Here is a 14,594-nt window from a genome sequence, read left to right as displayed (position 1 = left end):
GTGTTGTTACCACAGAAAGATTCAGAATCTACTGCAGCTGAAAGCTAATAGCATTTTCTCTTTCTCTTTTCTGCTTGTTGTGCTATAAAGAGGACGTTGTTACTCTGCACTAACATAATGAGTTTGACCAAAAACAGACCAGAGCAAGGTTAATGGCATCTTTAGTGCCTGCCTCGTTTGCACTTTGCGGGTTAGCAAATCCTTTGAGACTTTTTTTCCCCCGTTCCCACTGAAACAAAGCTATCGTTACTCTGTTACCTTGCTTGACCACCACTCCATCCTCGCTGTCCCATTGGTTAACCTAATGCTTCTCTAATAGCCCAGAGAGACACACTCCATCAAGCCACTGTCCTGTTTTATTAAACGAGCGCTCCAGGGAGGTTGAGAAATCACCATCAGTTTCCTACCACGGCCCCTGTCCTGTAGCACAGTGCTCTTTCATGGTCACATGTTTGAAAGAAGCAAGGAAACACTGAGAGACAGAGAGAGAGAGAGGATTTAATGTTGGTTTCTAAGATATTCCTTTATTCGCCCCACAATGGGAAAATTTCCCTTCTTCAGAAGATTTAACGAACACTTTAGTCAAGTCAAGTCAAGTCACAGTTTATTTATAAAGCACATTTAAAACAACCTCAGTCGACCAAAGTGCTGTACAGTTGTAAAAATGCAATATAGTTAATCATAGACACTATAATAAATATAAACAATACAATGAATAATAAGAACTCAATTTATGACAAATTTAGAATAAAAGAGCAAGTAAAAGAGAGAGAGAGAGCCAAGATTACTCGCTCAGCTGGGAGTGAAGGCCAAGGATAAAAGATACGTTTTAAGGAGTTAGACCATCCTCACAAGTCAAGTAGGAATTAAAGAGACTTTCTTAAATAGATACCACAAAAGCAAAGATTGTAAAACCATTCTAGAAAGAGATGTTCACTAAGCCGAAGCATATGGTATGTATTTTTAGGCGCTTGTTGCCAGTAAAAGTTATTGCACAGCCATGCTTCAGACTTAACTAAATGGTATCTTACAGTGGTGCATATCCCTTCAAGTGTTGTATACAGGTGTTATCTTAGGAGGAGCAGTGATGTAATTGGTGGGGTGTATTTCTAGGCAGCGTTAGTCTGGATGCATTACTTTCAAAACTGGAAGTGTTGTTATGCTAATTCCTGTAATTAGGTGACACACTAATTGGCACACTGCTCACAGTATGTCCGCTCTCATTCACTCTCCCTTTTGTGTGTGCGTTGCATGTGTGTGTGTGTGTGTGTGTGTGTGTGTGTGTGTGTGTTGCTATGGTACTCAACTATCAAGTGCAGATCAGCGCTTTAATTCTACAATATCTTCCTCTGGCTGTTGTTCAGTTCACTTTTGTTCATCAAGAGGACTGTAGAATAATATTATCACAGTGTTTACATATCAAGTGGGTATTTAATATTCATTACAAAGTGTGCTGCAGTTCTTACTTGTTTCAGGGTGCATACAGAACAAAGGCTAATTGGACAGTAGCGTATTATACTTTGGCAAACTGTCAATCCTGTGCCATATTGTAACCTTTTGTCCTGTCCTCCTGCTTTTTTTCAAACCTCTGTAGGTGTTTGGTGTCCAGCAGAACCAAGACTCATCATCTCTGTCAAACCTGAAAGGAGAAGAAAAAGGAAAGGAGACTGGACAGACAGGGAAAGAGGTAGAAGACTCTTTATCGTTCACCTATACACAAGTGTCCATTACCACAATACTGATGCTGCCCAGGACGACTCATTCTTTATGAATTTTGTTTGGATTAGATAAATCCTATTGTACAGTAAAGAACAGCCTCTATTTATCCCTCTCAAACCAGTGTAGTATAACGGCATATTACAAAGCGAACTAAGATTCGTGGCTGAGTTTCATCATGTGAGTCACAGTCAATCCCATGGCTTGACCACTCTACTCCCCTAGCCTGCTAATGGGAGTAGGCTAGTCCTCCCAGAGACTGACCTAGATCACACTCAGATGAGGAGAGACACGCTACTGCCCTTCAGGCAATTTCATAAGAGGGAGTGGACACTGTATGAGCAATGGCGGCCTTTCTCTCTCTCTTTTATGCCGTTTTAGATCGATGTCTTTGTCCAAGTAAAATGAGCAACAGTTCAGCTTTTCTTCTTCTTAAAACTTTCTCATTACATTAGTTTAAATTTGTCTCTGAGTGTGTAAATGTTGTCCGATGAGTAGAATATATGCCATTGCCTTGAGATTGTAAAATAACAATACAGAAATATTTTGCTTTCGATTCTCACTAACAAAATAATTTCCATCATCATGTACTACATTTCAGTTTAAATAATCACGCCACTTTTACTCAACTGTTTCCTTCTCTCTTGTCACCCCACCCTGTCACCTCCCTCTTGTGTTGGCTCAGGCTCTTCCTGGTGACTCAAGCTGGGTCTCTCAGTGGGCCAGTCTAGCTGCCAATCACACCAGGACCGACCCAGAGGGATCGGGAGCAGAGACAGCTGCCTTCCTGCACAAAGAGAGAGGTACATTTTCACTTTAATATTTAGGTTTTAAATTCTCTGAGAGTAAAGAGGAACTATGCAGGATTTGTAGCTTAACCATGCTACATTTTTACCTTAATTAGACAGCTTTGGAGTAATTATGATGGTTTAATAAATGGCTTAACTTGTTACGAGGGAGAATGGAGGCTCTCTGCTTTCCATGTGTGTGTCACTTATTGCATCTCTTTGCTGAAAACCAACCTTGAAAGATCGGGGCCGCCGCCCTGGTGTCCCAGCTCTCGTCTCTGCAGCACTGCGACACAAATGCGCCTCTTAACCCGTAATCTCTTGTTATGACAGAATTAAACTACACAAACACACACGTTGTAACATCGTATATGATATATACAAACTATATAGTATATGATCTACCGCTCTATTGATTGATTTCTCACCGGCTTTGTTGTAAACAAATGCACATGGCCGAGAGGAGGGTTAGTAAAACAGCGGAAAGGGGACCAGACTTGCATTTGTCTGATTAATTCAGCTTTCAGATGCATATAAATCACTTCAACTTAAAATCATATACAGTTTGTAAAACGTTTATATCCTTTGTTCTCTAGGAGCTGATGCCTTTGAGTCTGGTGCATCCCTCAGCATAGGTGAATCCTCCTCCAGCCTGACAGACCGTAAGCGCAGAACCCTCCCCCAGCTCCCAGCAGACGACCCCCGGGCTAAATCCAGCACCAAAGCTCTGAGGTCTGGGGAGATTGGGGAGAAGCAGGACACTGAGCCGCAGGAAAAAGAGAACAAGGGAGACGGGGAGTCCCCAACTCCCATGGAGGCGAGCGAGATGACCAGCAGACGGAAACAAAGCTCCACTTCCTCTCCATCCAAGACTCCTCTCCGGACCTCTGGCAGCAGCGAGAGGAGGAAGAGGTCAGAGGAGCGGAAAGGAGGAGGAGGAGGAGGAGGAGGAGGAGGTGCAGTGGAAGGAGGAGAGAAGTCTGGGAAGCCTCTCGTGCGCCAGGGCAGCTTCACCATTGAGAAACCCAGCGCTAATGTCCCCGCAGAGCTCATCCCACGCATCAACAGAGGCGGCAGTGGGCGCGAACGCAGCGACTCTGTGGGCAGCATGGACACCGCCACGCTGCTGAAAGACACTGAAGCTGTCATGGCGTTCCTGGAGGCCAAGCTAAGAGACGAGAACAAACTAGACCAGAAAATCAGTAAAACCACTCAGGGTTCAGGTTCTGGCTTCCCGCTCCGGACCGGCTCCATCTCCCCCGAGTCGGACGTGGACACGGCCAGCACGGCCAGTCACGTGGCGGGAGATGCAGAAAAGAAAGCCGGCATGCAAAAACGGCGTTCCCTCAGCAGCATGCACCGAGAGAAGAGCAACATGAGCACCGCTTCCAAGAGCAGCGTCACTAACGCAAGCGCTCGTGAGCGTTTGGAGAGAAAAACTAAAACAAGAACTACAGACACCACGAGCCGGACTGACGCACGCCGCTCTGTGCAGACGTCCTCGACCTCCTCCAGAGCACGCCAGCCTTCACTGGATCTCACCGACGACGACCAGACTTCTTCCTTCCCCATTTCTGACATCCTCTCCTCAGACCAGGAGACCTACTCTGGACCGTTGGGGCACGGACGCGGCTTAGATGACGGCCTCCATTCCAAACTCGACAGCAGGTCGGCCAAGTCCTCCGCCGGTAGTTCCTCCAAAACCAGCAGCCGCACTCTCCAGGCGGCCACAGCGTCCTCCCTGAACAAGCAGGCGGCGGCGCTGCCTCAGCCACGACCCACGAGAGCCTCCCTTCTTCGCCGCGCCCGGCTCGGGGACACGTCCGACACGGACCTCGCGGATGCTGACAGGGTCTCCGTGGCGTCCGAGGTGTCCACCACCAGCTCCACCTCCAGGCCGCCATCTGGTCGGAAGGGATTGTCGCGACTGGATCTGCTGGCTCAGCCGCGTCGAAACCGCCTGGGCTCCATCTCGGCCCGCAGCGACTCGGAGTGCACGGTGACCCGGAGCTCCACCTCTTCACCCCGCCTGTCAGCCGAGACCGCCCTGCGCCTCGGGCTGCGCTCGTCAACGCCCACGGAGAACAGGCTGACACCCAGGATGAGGGCGAGCAGCGTGTCCAAACTGAACGAGACGAAGACAAAGACCACTACATCTGGGTACTGTTCACCCACAGGTGAGCACATCGGTTCCATGCCTGTCTCTGCTTTATTCAGATTATTTGCAGATTGTAGCTGCGAGCAAACAGGGACAATGAATTTCTACAACAGGATTTGTTACTAAAGTTTATTTTGAACATAATTGTAGATTGTTTGCAAGACAAGAATAAATAGTCCACAGTTTGCACCATCACACCTCATTACTGAGTCAGTGTGTGAACATTTGTGTGTAAAACATTTCCACTGTGTTGTGACGTCCTGTGCATTGGTTTCCATCGTCCAGAGAGCTCTCAGCCCGAACCTGAGGGCGGGGACGCAGAGGAAGAGCTGATGGGTACTGTACCAGAACTGTAGAGTCTATATAGGACAGTTTGTGTGTGTTTTTGTGTCAGACCTGGGTCACAGCAGCAGAAACTGGCACCATGCTCCTCAAAAAGACAGCAGGTTTTTTATGTTAGAGGAGCTTTTGTTTCAAAGTGAAGTATTCATCCCTTGAAAAAGGTGATTTCTACTTGTAACAATTAATATAAACTAAGATAACTAAGGTCTTTGCACTCTCAGTTAATGTAAAGACCTTTTTATGGACAATACTTGGCTTTATTACATTTTACAGATGACAGATTACATTTTTGTTTGAAATATTTTCCAGCTGAAAATCTTGTGCTATTGCAACACATAAATCAATTTCACAGCATAAACTTGAAGTGTGATGACCCAGCTCTAGCATTGGTTGCAGTGTTAACTCTGTGTCTCCTACTATCCATCTAGTAATGTTGTGATGAAGACCCAAATGCTCTACTCACATTTGAATTATATTACAACATTGAAGCTCAAACTGCAAAAAACCCATGAGCAAACAGTTTTGGAACAATGCTCCACCTTGTGGAGACTTTTGTAGTTGTTCAGTGCTTGGTTTACTCCTGAGAGAGTGAGAGAGCATGGCGTTGTCTCATCATGGTCTTGAAGCAGCTTAACACGTCCTGGCTCTGCCAAGATTATGTTGTTGGAAGCTTTTGTTGGCTGCCTGGGGTGGGGAGTTTGTAGAAAATAATCTTTTTGCTGCTGTTTTTGTTGATTTCAGTGTGGTTTTATTGTCACCAAAACATTCCTGCAGCTGTCCATTAACAATAACAGATAAAATACAATGCTTCGACTCACCGCTCCCATTATTGTTTTTAACTTTGTCAGAATAAAGCCGGATTGGCTGGGGGGCTGCCTTGGTAACAAAGCCTCTTCATGTTGACAAACTCATTTATTAACTTCATGAATAACAAATGTTGTAATGGAATGAAGTCCAGTAATATTGACTAAACTTTTGTCTCCCTCTGCCATTACCACCACAGTGTCTAGCAGCAGCAGATGGAGACGTCTGCCGCCGGAGTACGGCTCCACCTCAGAGGAAGAGTTTGGCTCCAACCGTAATTCTCCGAAACATGGCGGACGTTCACACGTGCGGCCTCATCACCTCGTCCCACACCGGGGCTCGAGGCTCAGCACCACCTCGAGCCCCGGCTCTGCCACAGTGACAGGCCCGGGCGGAGTGGTGATGAAACATCGTATGAGAGAGCAAGAGGAGTACATCAGGGACTGGACGGCACACAGCGAGGAGATAGCCAGGTATTGATCTGCGCTGATCTGGATTCATATGAGAATTTAATCTTTCATGAGTCTATGTAATGTTTTAGAATGATCTTATAATGTTTAATAAGAGCCGTCCTGGATGGTTTAACTGTATGATTACAGGTTGTGTTCATAAAGATGTCTACCCTGAGTCCTAAAGAACCCTGTCTGATGGTTAACAGGTTATTCCCCTGTGTGCGCAGGATCAGCCAGGACCTGGCTAAGGACTTGGCTATCTTGGCCCGTGAGATCCACGACGTGGCCGGTGAGATCGACTCGGTCAGCTCATCCGGCACCGCGCCCAGCACCACGGTCAGCACCGCCGCCACCACTCCAGGATCAGCTATCGACACCCGGGAAGAGGTAGGCCCTGCACGTTCCACGCAGCCGGACATACAGGAGAGCATGAGAAAGGTGCCCGATTTTCTTCTTCTATCACAACCTTACTGTGTGTGCTTCCAGTGTGCCTTTGCCATCAGCCTATGCTAAAAACTTGCCTCGCCTCGCTGTTGCTGTGGCGCTTTCATTTGCTACACTCCCTTTCACTTTCATCCCTTTATTTGTTTTTTTTATATATATTTTTTATATTATTTGCTAATTCTTCATTCCTCACAGATCACTTACCTCTATTATACATAGAATAACACTAAAAAGAAATTTGCTGTATTTCCCTCCTTTCTCTCTGACATCACTCTTGCACATCTCTTCTCGTCCCCTCCCAGTTGGTGGATCGGGTGTTTGATGAGAGCCTCAACTTCAGGAAGATCCCGCCTGTGATTTCAACCACTAAGGCGCCAGAGATCAACGGCAAACCCGTGGAGCTCCGCCCCCGTGCTCCTGACAGTCTGGAGCCCCGATCTCTGAGGAGACGCACCTGGAACCGAGAGGAGGTGAGAGGCAGCTCAAAGTGCCTGACATTAAAAATATACCAACATGGAGTCGGGCCCATCGTCTCAGGTTGTCACATGTCACACGTAATTTATTTTCCTCTGTGTATTCAGGCGGTGTTGGACAGCCTGCTGCTCAATTCAGTTTCTCAGCTGTCCTCTAAGATCAGACACTCTGTCGACAAAACAGCGGGAAAAATCAGGTAATTGCACTTTGTGATTTTAAAACCTTCCATGACAGCTAATTTAACCTGTCACTGAGCGTGAGCCAGCTATTTTGGTGATTGCTGCAGCAGAAAGCCGCGATGATTAAGTCCTGTTGTGTTTTCCTCAGGATTCTGTTCAAGGATAAAGACAGGAACTGGGATGAAATCGAGAATAAACTGCGATCAGAAAGTGACATACCACTCCTGAAAACCTCCAACAAGGTGCAGAGATCTGTTGATATGAACTATAAATAATGAAGAAAAGAAAAGCACAATCACAGTGACATTGGAAACTAATTGTTTTTCTCACCATTTGACCTCTTGCAGGAGATTTCCTCCATTCTGCTTGAACTCAAGAGAGTTGAGAAGCAGCTTCAAGGTAAAGTAAAATAATATCAAAATGTGTCACATGAATTATCCAAACCTGGGCTAAAAATACAAACCAATGTCTAAACCTAGTGTTTATTTTAGCAGTTAATGTACATTGATTTTTTACACAGGGTCTTGCAGACATTGATTTTTATCTCCCTCTCTCTTTCTCCAGTCATCAATGTCATGGTGGACCCAGACGGGACTCTTGATGCCCTGGCCAGCCTCGGTCTGACCAGCCCCACCACCCCCACCAAGCCCCACCACGCCACCAAAACGACTTCCCCCTCCGCCACCAGCCCCGGATCTGCGCCCTCAGCCAAAGACTCACTGCCGGAGATCCTCCCCGGTCCTGGAGGATCCACGCCCTCCACCAGGGTCCAGGCTTCCTCCGCCAGCACAGAGGAGACCACCACCACCAGAGACCCCGGTGCGGGTCTGGGTCTGGCGTTGGCAGGAGTCGGCGTATTCAACCGCATACGGCCGAGTGGAGAAGAGGCCATCGCACAGAAGTGAACGTAAAGAAGTCAAAGCTATTGTGAATAAACACGAGTCTGGATTGGAGTGCAGGTGGCCGCTGATCAGCGTTGACAACGAGGAGGCAGGTTTAAAAACATTTAAACGAGTTTTCTCTGACAAGAACCGTTGTCACTCTTCCTGACTGCAACACTTTAGGATTATGGATATTATATGAAGATCATTTAGCAAAAGCATTACCAGACATGGCCGGAAAATGAAGTGCTTCAACTTTAAACTCCGCTGGCTTGAACCCCAGCTGATGCATCATCATGGATACACCTTTGAATGGAAAATTGACCCGTGAATGATTTGGATATAAATCGTATTATGAGCTTTTCAACCTTTAAAGGACCAGTGTGTAGGATTCAGTGGCATCTAGTGGTGAAGTTGTAGATTGCAGCCCCCGCAACCCCACCTTCAAGTAACCTAAAAATGTAAAGAGCCTCTCTCTGGAGCCGGTGTTTGGTTTGTCCGTTCCGGGCTACCGTAGAAAAGATAGGCTCACAGTGGAAGAGGGCTCACTCCCTATGTAGATATGAAAAGCTCATTGAAAGCTAAGAAAAACATACATCTTAATTCCAGGTGATGTGCACTAATGAAAAAACACAATTATGAGTGTTAGATTCAACTCCAACTGCCAACAGAGCCCCCATAATCCTACACACTAGTCCTTTCAACCATCCATGCTGACGGGCCAGCCTGACTCCTGGATGGACTAAACGCTACCTGGCTGCTCTTTCCATGGACAGATCTCTGTGGCTGTACAGTCTCCACTCTTCCTCCAGTCTTCTCCTCCTCTTGCCTTCTCCACGTGTCAGGACCCTACCTACACTAAGGACATGCCTTAAAAAACACATCCTCGATAGTAGCAGTGCAACCCCTAGTCCCTTCGAATAATATACAAGACAACTTTTAAGACTTTAATACAGTAATTTCAGATAAAAAAAACAAAAAACAGAATGCATTGTAAAATAACACTTGCAAAAGATGTTCTATTTACACTATGGTGAGATGCAACACTGCAATAATTTATTAGCTCTTGTTCAGTACAAAGAATATTTCAGCAGCCTTAATAAGTAACCACCTCGACCAACTACACCGTCATAAACAGACATGCTCTATGCCTGAAACAGTTCACAATTTAAGCAGAAGTTTTATATATTTCATAACTATAACTGTCCGTCCATGAAACCATCTCTCCAACTGACTCTGTTGAAAAATGATTTGTAGTGCCTCCCCATCTCAGTGCTCAACTACCTTTCCCTCACCCATTATCTTGTACTCTCTCCTCCCCTTCCCTTTCTTCCCAGTGCTTGGGATAAAAAAAAAATGTTGCACCAAGTTTGTCACTTCAGTAGCATGTACAGGACAGAGCTGAGAGCTTTCTACCTGCCGGTTGGTGTCTGTGTTGATATTACTAACACTGAATAGTAGTTTACACACACTAGTTAACAGGCTTTGGGAAACCAATGATCATTTTCAGTCTATATAATCACTTGCCAAAGTAAACCATTTTCGTTGTATTGTCATTTTTCAGACAGTAGAGCCATCTTGAAATTCATCTCTTGTGACATGGCAGTTCATACTGTGTGTTTAAGATGGAGGCAAAGTTCCTCTGAGATTCACCTCTTTCTCTGAATGTCAAGACCCTTTTTTTCTGTCAACAAATCAAAGATGCAAAAAGCTTATTTATTATACTGAGACTCTAGTTTAATCATTGCTGCCATATCCTTCTTTGGCCTATGTGACATGGCCTGTCAGAATCAGTGCTCTTAGCCTTAAGCTATAGTCAATCCACTCAAGTGTCCTATGATTTCCAATTGGCTTTTTCTTTTCTACTTTCTAAACTGATGCACTGCATTGATGAGCAAAGAAAATAAATGTTTAAACTAAATATTTTATAATATTTAGATACTGGTATTGTAGATACTGCAGAACTCTTGCTTTTTATTGATGCTTTTTAGTCGCAAGGAATTTTCATTTTCTTTATCTGTCGCTAAACAATTTGAGCTCATGTACACACAAAACCTGAACATTGGAAAAGCTGCTGGATCTAGTTTTAGTTAATGTCTTGTCAAAAAAAAAAGAAAAAGAAGAACATGGGCAAAAAACAAAGAGGCCTTTTGTGGTTCAAATTGTTTTCTTTGAAGAACGTCAGTCAGTAGAGATGATTTGTAATGCGGCTTCATATCAGTGTAAATAGAGAAGGAGCAGTGGGAGGAGTCCCAGCGTCCTGGTCCTGCAGGGTTGCAGACAGACGGTATAATTAACCTCTTTCTCATTGACTTTGCTGCTTTTCAAGTTACTTTATGGGAACTAACCATTTTCTGAATCTCTCTTCACCTTATAGTCTGTGTTCTAGAGTAAGATGACTTTAAGGCAGTGTATTAGTACTTAGATATTCTCACAATAGTGAATTTAGGTACCAGGATACAAGTTCATTTCCTTCTCTCTATACTGTACTGTACATTGTCTTTCAATGCCTCCAAGTGCCCACTTTGACTATAGAAGGGCATTGATTAAAAGAACAAAAAAGATGCTAGTTGTCTAAAAAAAATGATTTTGCACATCAGATTGTGGTGTTTTCTTTTTTTTCATACAGTAGTGAAGAAGCAGTGAAAGGCTGCAAACGTCAAATGGTTTGACAAAGAATGATATCTCTATGCCTGATATCAGAAGTGACTGCCTTGCCACTCCTGAACTATTCTGTCTGTGCAAACGACGCCTCTAATTGTGTTACTTGTTTGTTTTTTGTTTTTTTTCTCTCCCCCCATTTTATCAAAAAAAACAAACGAAAGACAAACAAAAAAAATAAATACAATGTAATTAGGGGACTGTGAATGCTAGGTACATGTTTATTTTTTAAATTCTACATTTGTCATCTGATTAGTGTCATTTTTGTAAAGAAAAAAAAACACCATTTTATTTATTTTTGTTTTAATATTTTGTGGATGTTTCATGTATTTTATATTTGTTCAACTATCTGCATTGTTTCTTACTGTTAATAAAACAGAGCCATTCACTTGTTTCTCCGCTTTCCTGTATTATCAACAATAATTACCAACAATTATCTATACCGTTATGGTATGGGTGCTGCTGAGCTCTTTAATCAAAACCTAATTGACCTCAAATTATACTTTCCATGGTACTTACTCAGGATAAACACAAAAACAAAACCTGCGTTAATTTATTTTAAAACGGAAGTGCATATAAACTCTTCGCAAAAGGTTTAATTGTTTGTCAAGGGCTGAATACAGAAAAGAAGATCCATTCACTCCCCAGGTTAGTCATCATGGTTCAACTCAACATGTAAATGATTCAGCTGTCTACTACCTGCCTCTTTACGGAAATTTTTGCACATTCATCCGTTTGAATCATTTCCAATAAGAAACATCAATTGTAAACTGCACACAGGGATAAATGCAAGTATAATCTGTGCTTGGTACGAATATAGGATCTACTTCTATTTAATAACTAGTGTCTACATGAAACCTTGGCTCGAAGGCAGCACTGGATGACTAATTATCTGATTTGTCTTTTATTTATTGGCTAGAAAACGGCACCAAGGGAAAGAGCGCAGCAGTGTTTCATATTCCAACAGCAACAACAATAAACACATTAATAACGTTATCTTCATATTTTTTGAAAGAATGTAATGTTAAACATCATTGCCTGAAGGATCTTAGCTAAAGAAAAACATGACTCTCTGTCTGTGGTTGTGAATTGAACTTTATTACAGTTTGTGTGGCTTGTTTCCCTTGACAGAACAATTGCAGTCTACATCAGACACCACAGTGAGAACATTGATAGTAGGATGGTCGATGCGGGGAGGTGTTGGTTTAGCCGGGGGGCCACTCCATCCTGCGTCCTCCCAGAATGTGGATGTGGATGTGGTAGACAGACTGGCCTCCGTCGGGCCCGTCGTTGACGACGATCCTGTAGCCTTTAGTAAGACCCGCATCCTGAGCACACTTTTTGGCGACTATCATCATGTGGCCCAACAACTAAGAGACCGAGAGAGAGAAATTTTATGAATGACAATGACATGGAAATGTATTCATGTGTGCATAAACACAAACAGGCAACTGTGAATTTAACTACAGGGTCTGTCGATATCCAGACGAGCATTAAGGGCTCCACCTAGTGGTTACTAACAGGAAGACATTTGACAGATCATCGAAGGCAGGAATACAGGTAATACTCAGAAAATTAGAATATTGTGAAAACGTTCATTCATTTAAGTAATTCAACTTAAAAGGTGAAATGAATATATTATTTAGACTCATAACAGGCATTGCAAGATATTTCAAGCTTTTATTTGTTAGAATTTTGATTATTATGGCTTACAGCTTATGAAAACCCCAAAATCAGAATCTCAAAAAATTTGAATATCGTGAAAAAGTTCAATGTTGTAGCTCAAATTGTCAGCCAATTAATCCAAAACACCTGCAAAGGGTTCCTGAGCCTTTAAAAGCTCTCTGTCTGGTTCAGTACAGTTCGCAATCATGGGGAAGTGAATGAACTTTTTCACGATATTCTAATTTTCTGAGTATTACCTGTAGAGTCACTTCAGAGCAGGGGTGTCAAACTCATATTCAGGGGCCACAAAACAGCACAAGTTGATCTCAAATGGGCCAGACCAGTAAAATTATGGCATGATAACCTATAAATAAAAATATTTTTTCCCTTTGTATTAGTACATTAAGATGTTTACAGTTAATGAACTATACTTTTACAAAACATATTATGAACAACCTGAAATTTCTTTATAAAATATGTGCAATTTCAACAATATTATGCCGGATTGGACCCTCTGCCGGGCCGCACGTTTGACACCCCTGGTTTAGAGTCTATTATAAAAGCAAATGTCATCATAATATTTACCGCAGCATCGCCGTCCTCAGCCTGTGACAGCTGAACAATTGGCTTTTTTGGGACGACCAGGATGTGAGTGGGAGCCTGAGGTGAAATGTCAGGGAAGGCTACACACTGAAATACAAAAGCAAAAAGGAAGAATTAAGCCTGAGCCTGATGGGGAAATTAAAAACATTAAACAAAGCAATAAATACTCCTTCAGTTTGTATTCTAACTTGCACTTTATTGTATGATGTAGTTGTACTAAGTACCATGAAGATAGAGCTAGAAAGTTGTCCACCTCCTATACTGTGCAGTCTAGAGATACTGTAGTGTGCAGTACTGCAAGGAAATTAATAGTCATATCACTTCGGTCGATGACTTCAAGAACTGCTATATGTGTTTTGATATGGTGTTTTATAAAACTGCTATTGGCCATTAGTCATATTAAATAACATCTGTATCTTCATGTTACCTCGAACATGTCAGGCACTGCATCTTTTGGTAAGCACTCATCATGACTTGACAACCTACACTGCAGGGAAGGGACTTGGCATTTCTCTCTTGTAGTGTTACTGTGAGATAACACCACCAGTAGTTTTAATTTCCTTCATTAGAATAAATCTGCCACTTATTTCAAATGATCTGTTTGGTTAACTTATTAGTTAAAAACAATCTCTTTTCAGATGCATGTTTAAACTTGCCAATTCACCGTTAACATAATGCAGTAGGAACCAGAGTGGTGTGACAGGAGTCTCTGGGTGCAGCATTCAATCCAAATTTGGCACCGGACCGGTAACTTCTTATTTAAGATGCATTGAGTGCTCTGAGCCAGATTTTGGTTTCATTGTTCAAAACACGTAAATAACAACAGATGAAACTACAGAGGGTACATGCTGGAGATTTATTGCAGTCCTGGGATAGTGGACTTTGCCAACTGTCTGCAGATGCCAACTGTCTGCAAATATAGCATGACCAACCCAGTCTAACTTACTTGCTTTTGCTTGCATGCTTTTTCTGCTCTAAAGTGGCATTTAAGCAGTCAGAGTGTGACACAGGAACAGCACATGCGGCACTGAGTTTGTTTTAGTCTGTATGAACGACTAACCTCTGTGAATATTCAAGAAATTAGAGTAACTGTCTTTCTGCAGCGCTATCGCAGAGCTAACGTTAGCTAAACGTCAGACGCGCGGGACGCTGCCACGAGCAACAGTGGCTTTATTTTATATCAAAATGTCCTTTAACGTGGACGCATACCTTGTCATCTTCGTAAAGTAAATTGGCAGGAATTTCTTTGCGGACGATTTTCCCAAATATTGTGTCTCCACCCGCCTGGGCGACCTGCGCTTTCGCCGTTTCATCGGCCATGGTTGCGCAGAGTGTAGCAGACGAAGTGAAACTACACCGGTTCGTCAAACAGACTACAAGAGTGCGTCATTCGAACGTAACCTCTGATTGGTTGATATTGTAACTTC

The 14,594-nt window shown here is 43.4% G+C and overlaps 2 protein-coding genes across 5 annotated transcripts in view; one reads left to right on the top strand and one right to left on the bottom strand.

Moving 5' to 3' along the window:
• Positions 1–11,281, top strand: part of cep170aa (centrosomal protein 170Aa) — a 39,957-nt gene extending 28,676 nt beyond the window's left edge. Inside the window, exons 13-23 of one of the 4 annotated variants that reach the window (XM_083988380.1) lie at positions 1,595–1,687; positions 2,402–2,519; positions 3,101–4,681; positions 4,948–4,998; positions 6,008–6,281; positions 6,488–6,647; positions 7,007–7,174; positions 7,286–7,374; positions 7,506–7,599; positions 7,705–7,756; positions 7,922–11,281. In XM_083988380.1, the coding sequence (XP_083844506.1) occupies positions 1,595–1,687; positions 2,402–2,519; positions 3,101–4,681; positions 4,948–4,998; positions 6,008–6,281; positions 6,488–6,647; positions 7,007–7,174; positions 7,286–7,374; positions 7,506–7,599; positions 7,705–7,756; positions 7,922–8,262 (3,021 nt within the window). In that variant the 3' untranslated portion in view covers positions 8,263–11,281. Of the gene's footprint in view, positions 1–1,594; positions 1,688–2,401; positions 2,520–3,100; positions 4,682–4,947; positions 4,999–6,007; positions 6,282–6,466; positions 6,699–7,006; positions 7,175–7,285; positions 7,375–7,505; positions 7,600–7,704; positions 7,757–7,921 lie in introns of all 4 variants that reach the window. The other 3 variants (XM_083988379.1, XM_083988381.1, XM_083988378.1) reach the window with 3 other exon arrangements.
• A 695-nt stretch (positions 11,282–11,976) lies between these two features.
• Positions 11,977–14,541, bottom strand: hint1 (histidine triad nucleotide binding protein 1). Its single transcript, XM_083988481.1, has 3 exons — positions 14,377–14,541; positions 13,150–13,254; positions 11,977–12,269 (listed from the first exon to the last, which is right to left on the bottom strand). Exons 1-3 carry the CDS (start codon positions 14,485–14,487, stop codon positions 12,105–12,107), a joined length of 381 nt encoding a protein of 126 aa, XP_083844607.1. The 5' UTR covers positions 14,488–14,541; the 3' UTR covers positions 11,977–12,104.
• Positions 14,542–14,594: the final 53 nt, after the last annotated feature.

The sequence above is a fragment of the Trachurus trachurus genome, assembly GCF_905171665.1.
Source record: "Trachurus trachurus genome assembly, chromosome: 15".
In the NCBI taxonomy this organism is placed as follows: domain Eukaryota; kingdom Metazoa; phylum Chordata; class Actinopteri; order Carangiformes; family Carangidae; genus Trachurus; species Trachurus trachurus.
Note: the sequence above shows the minus strand (reverse complement) of the source record. Positions and strands in the feature narration are given on the sequence as shown.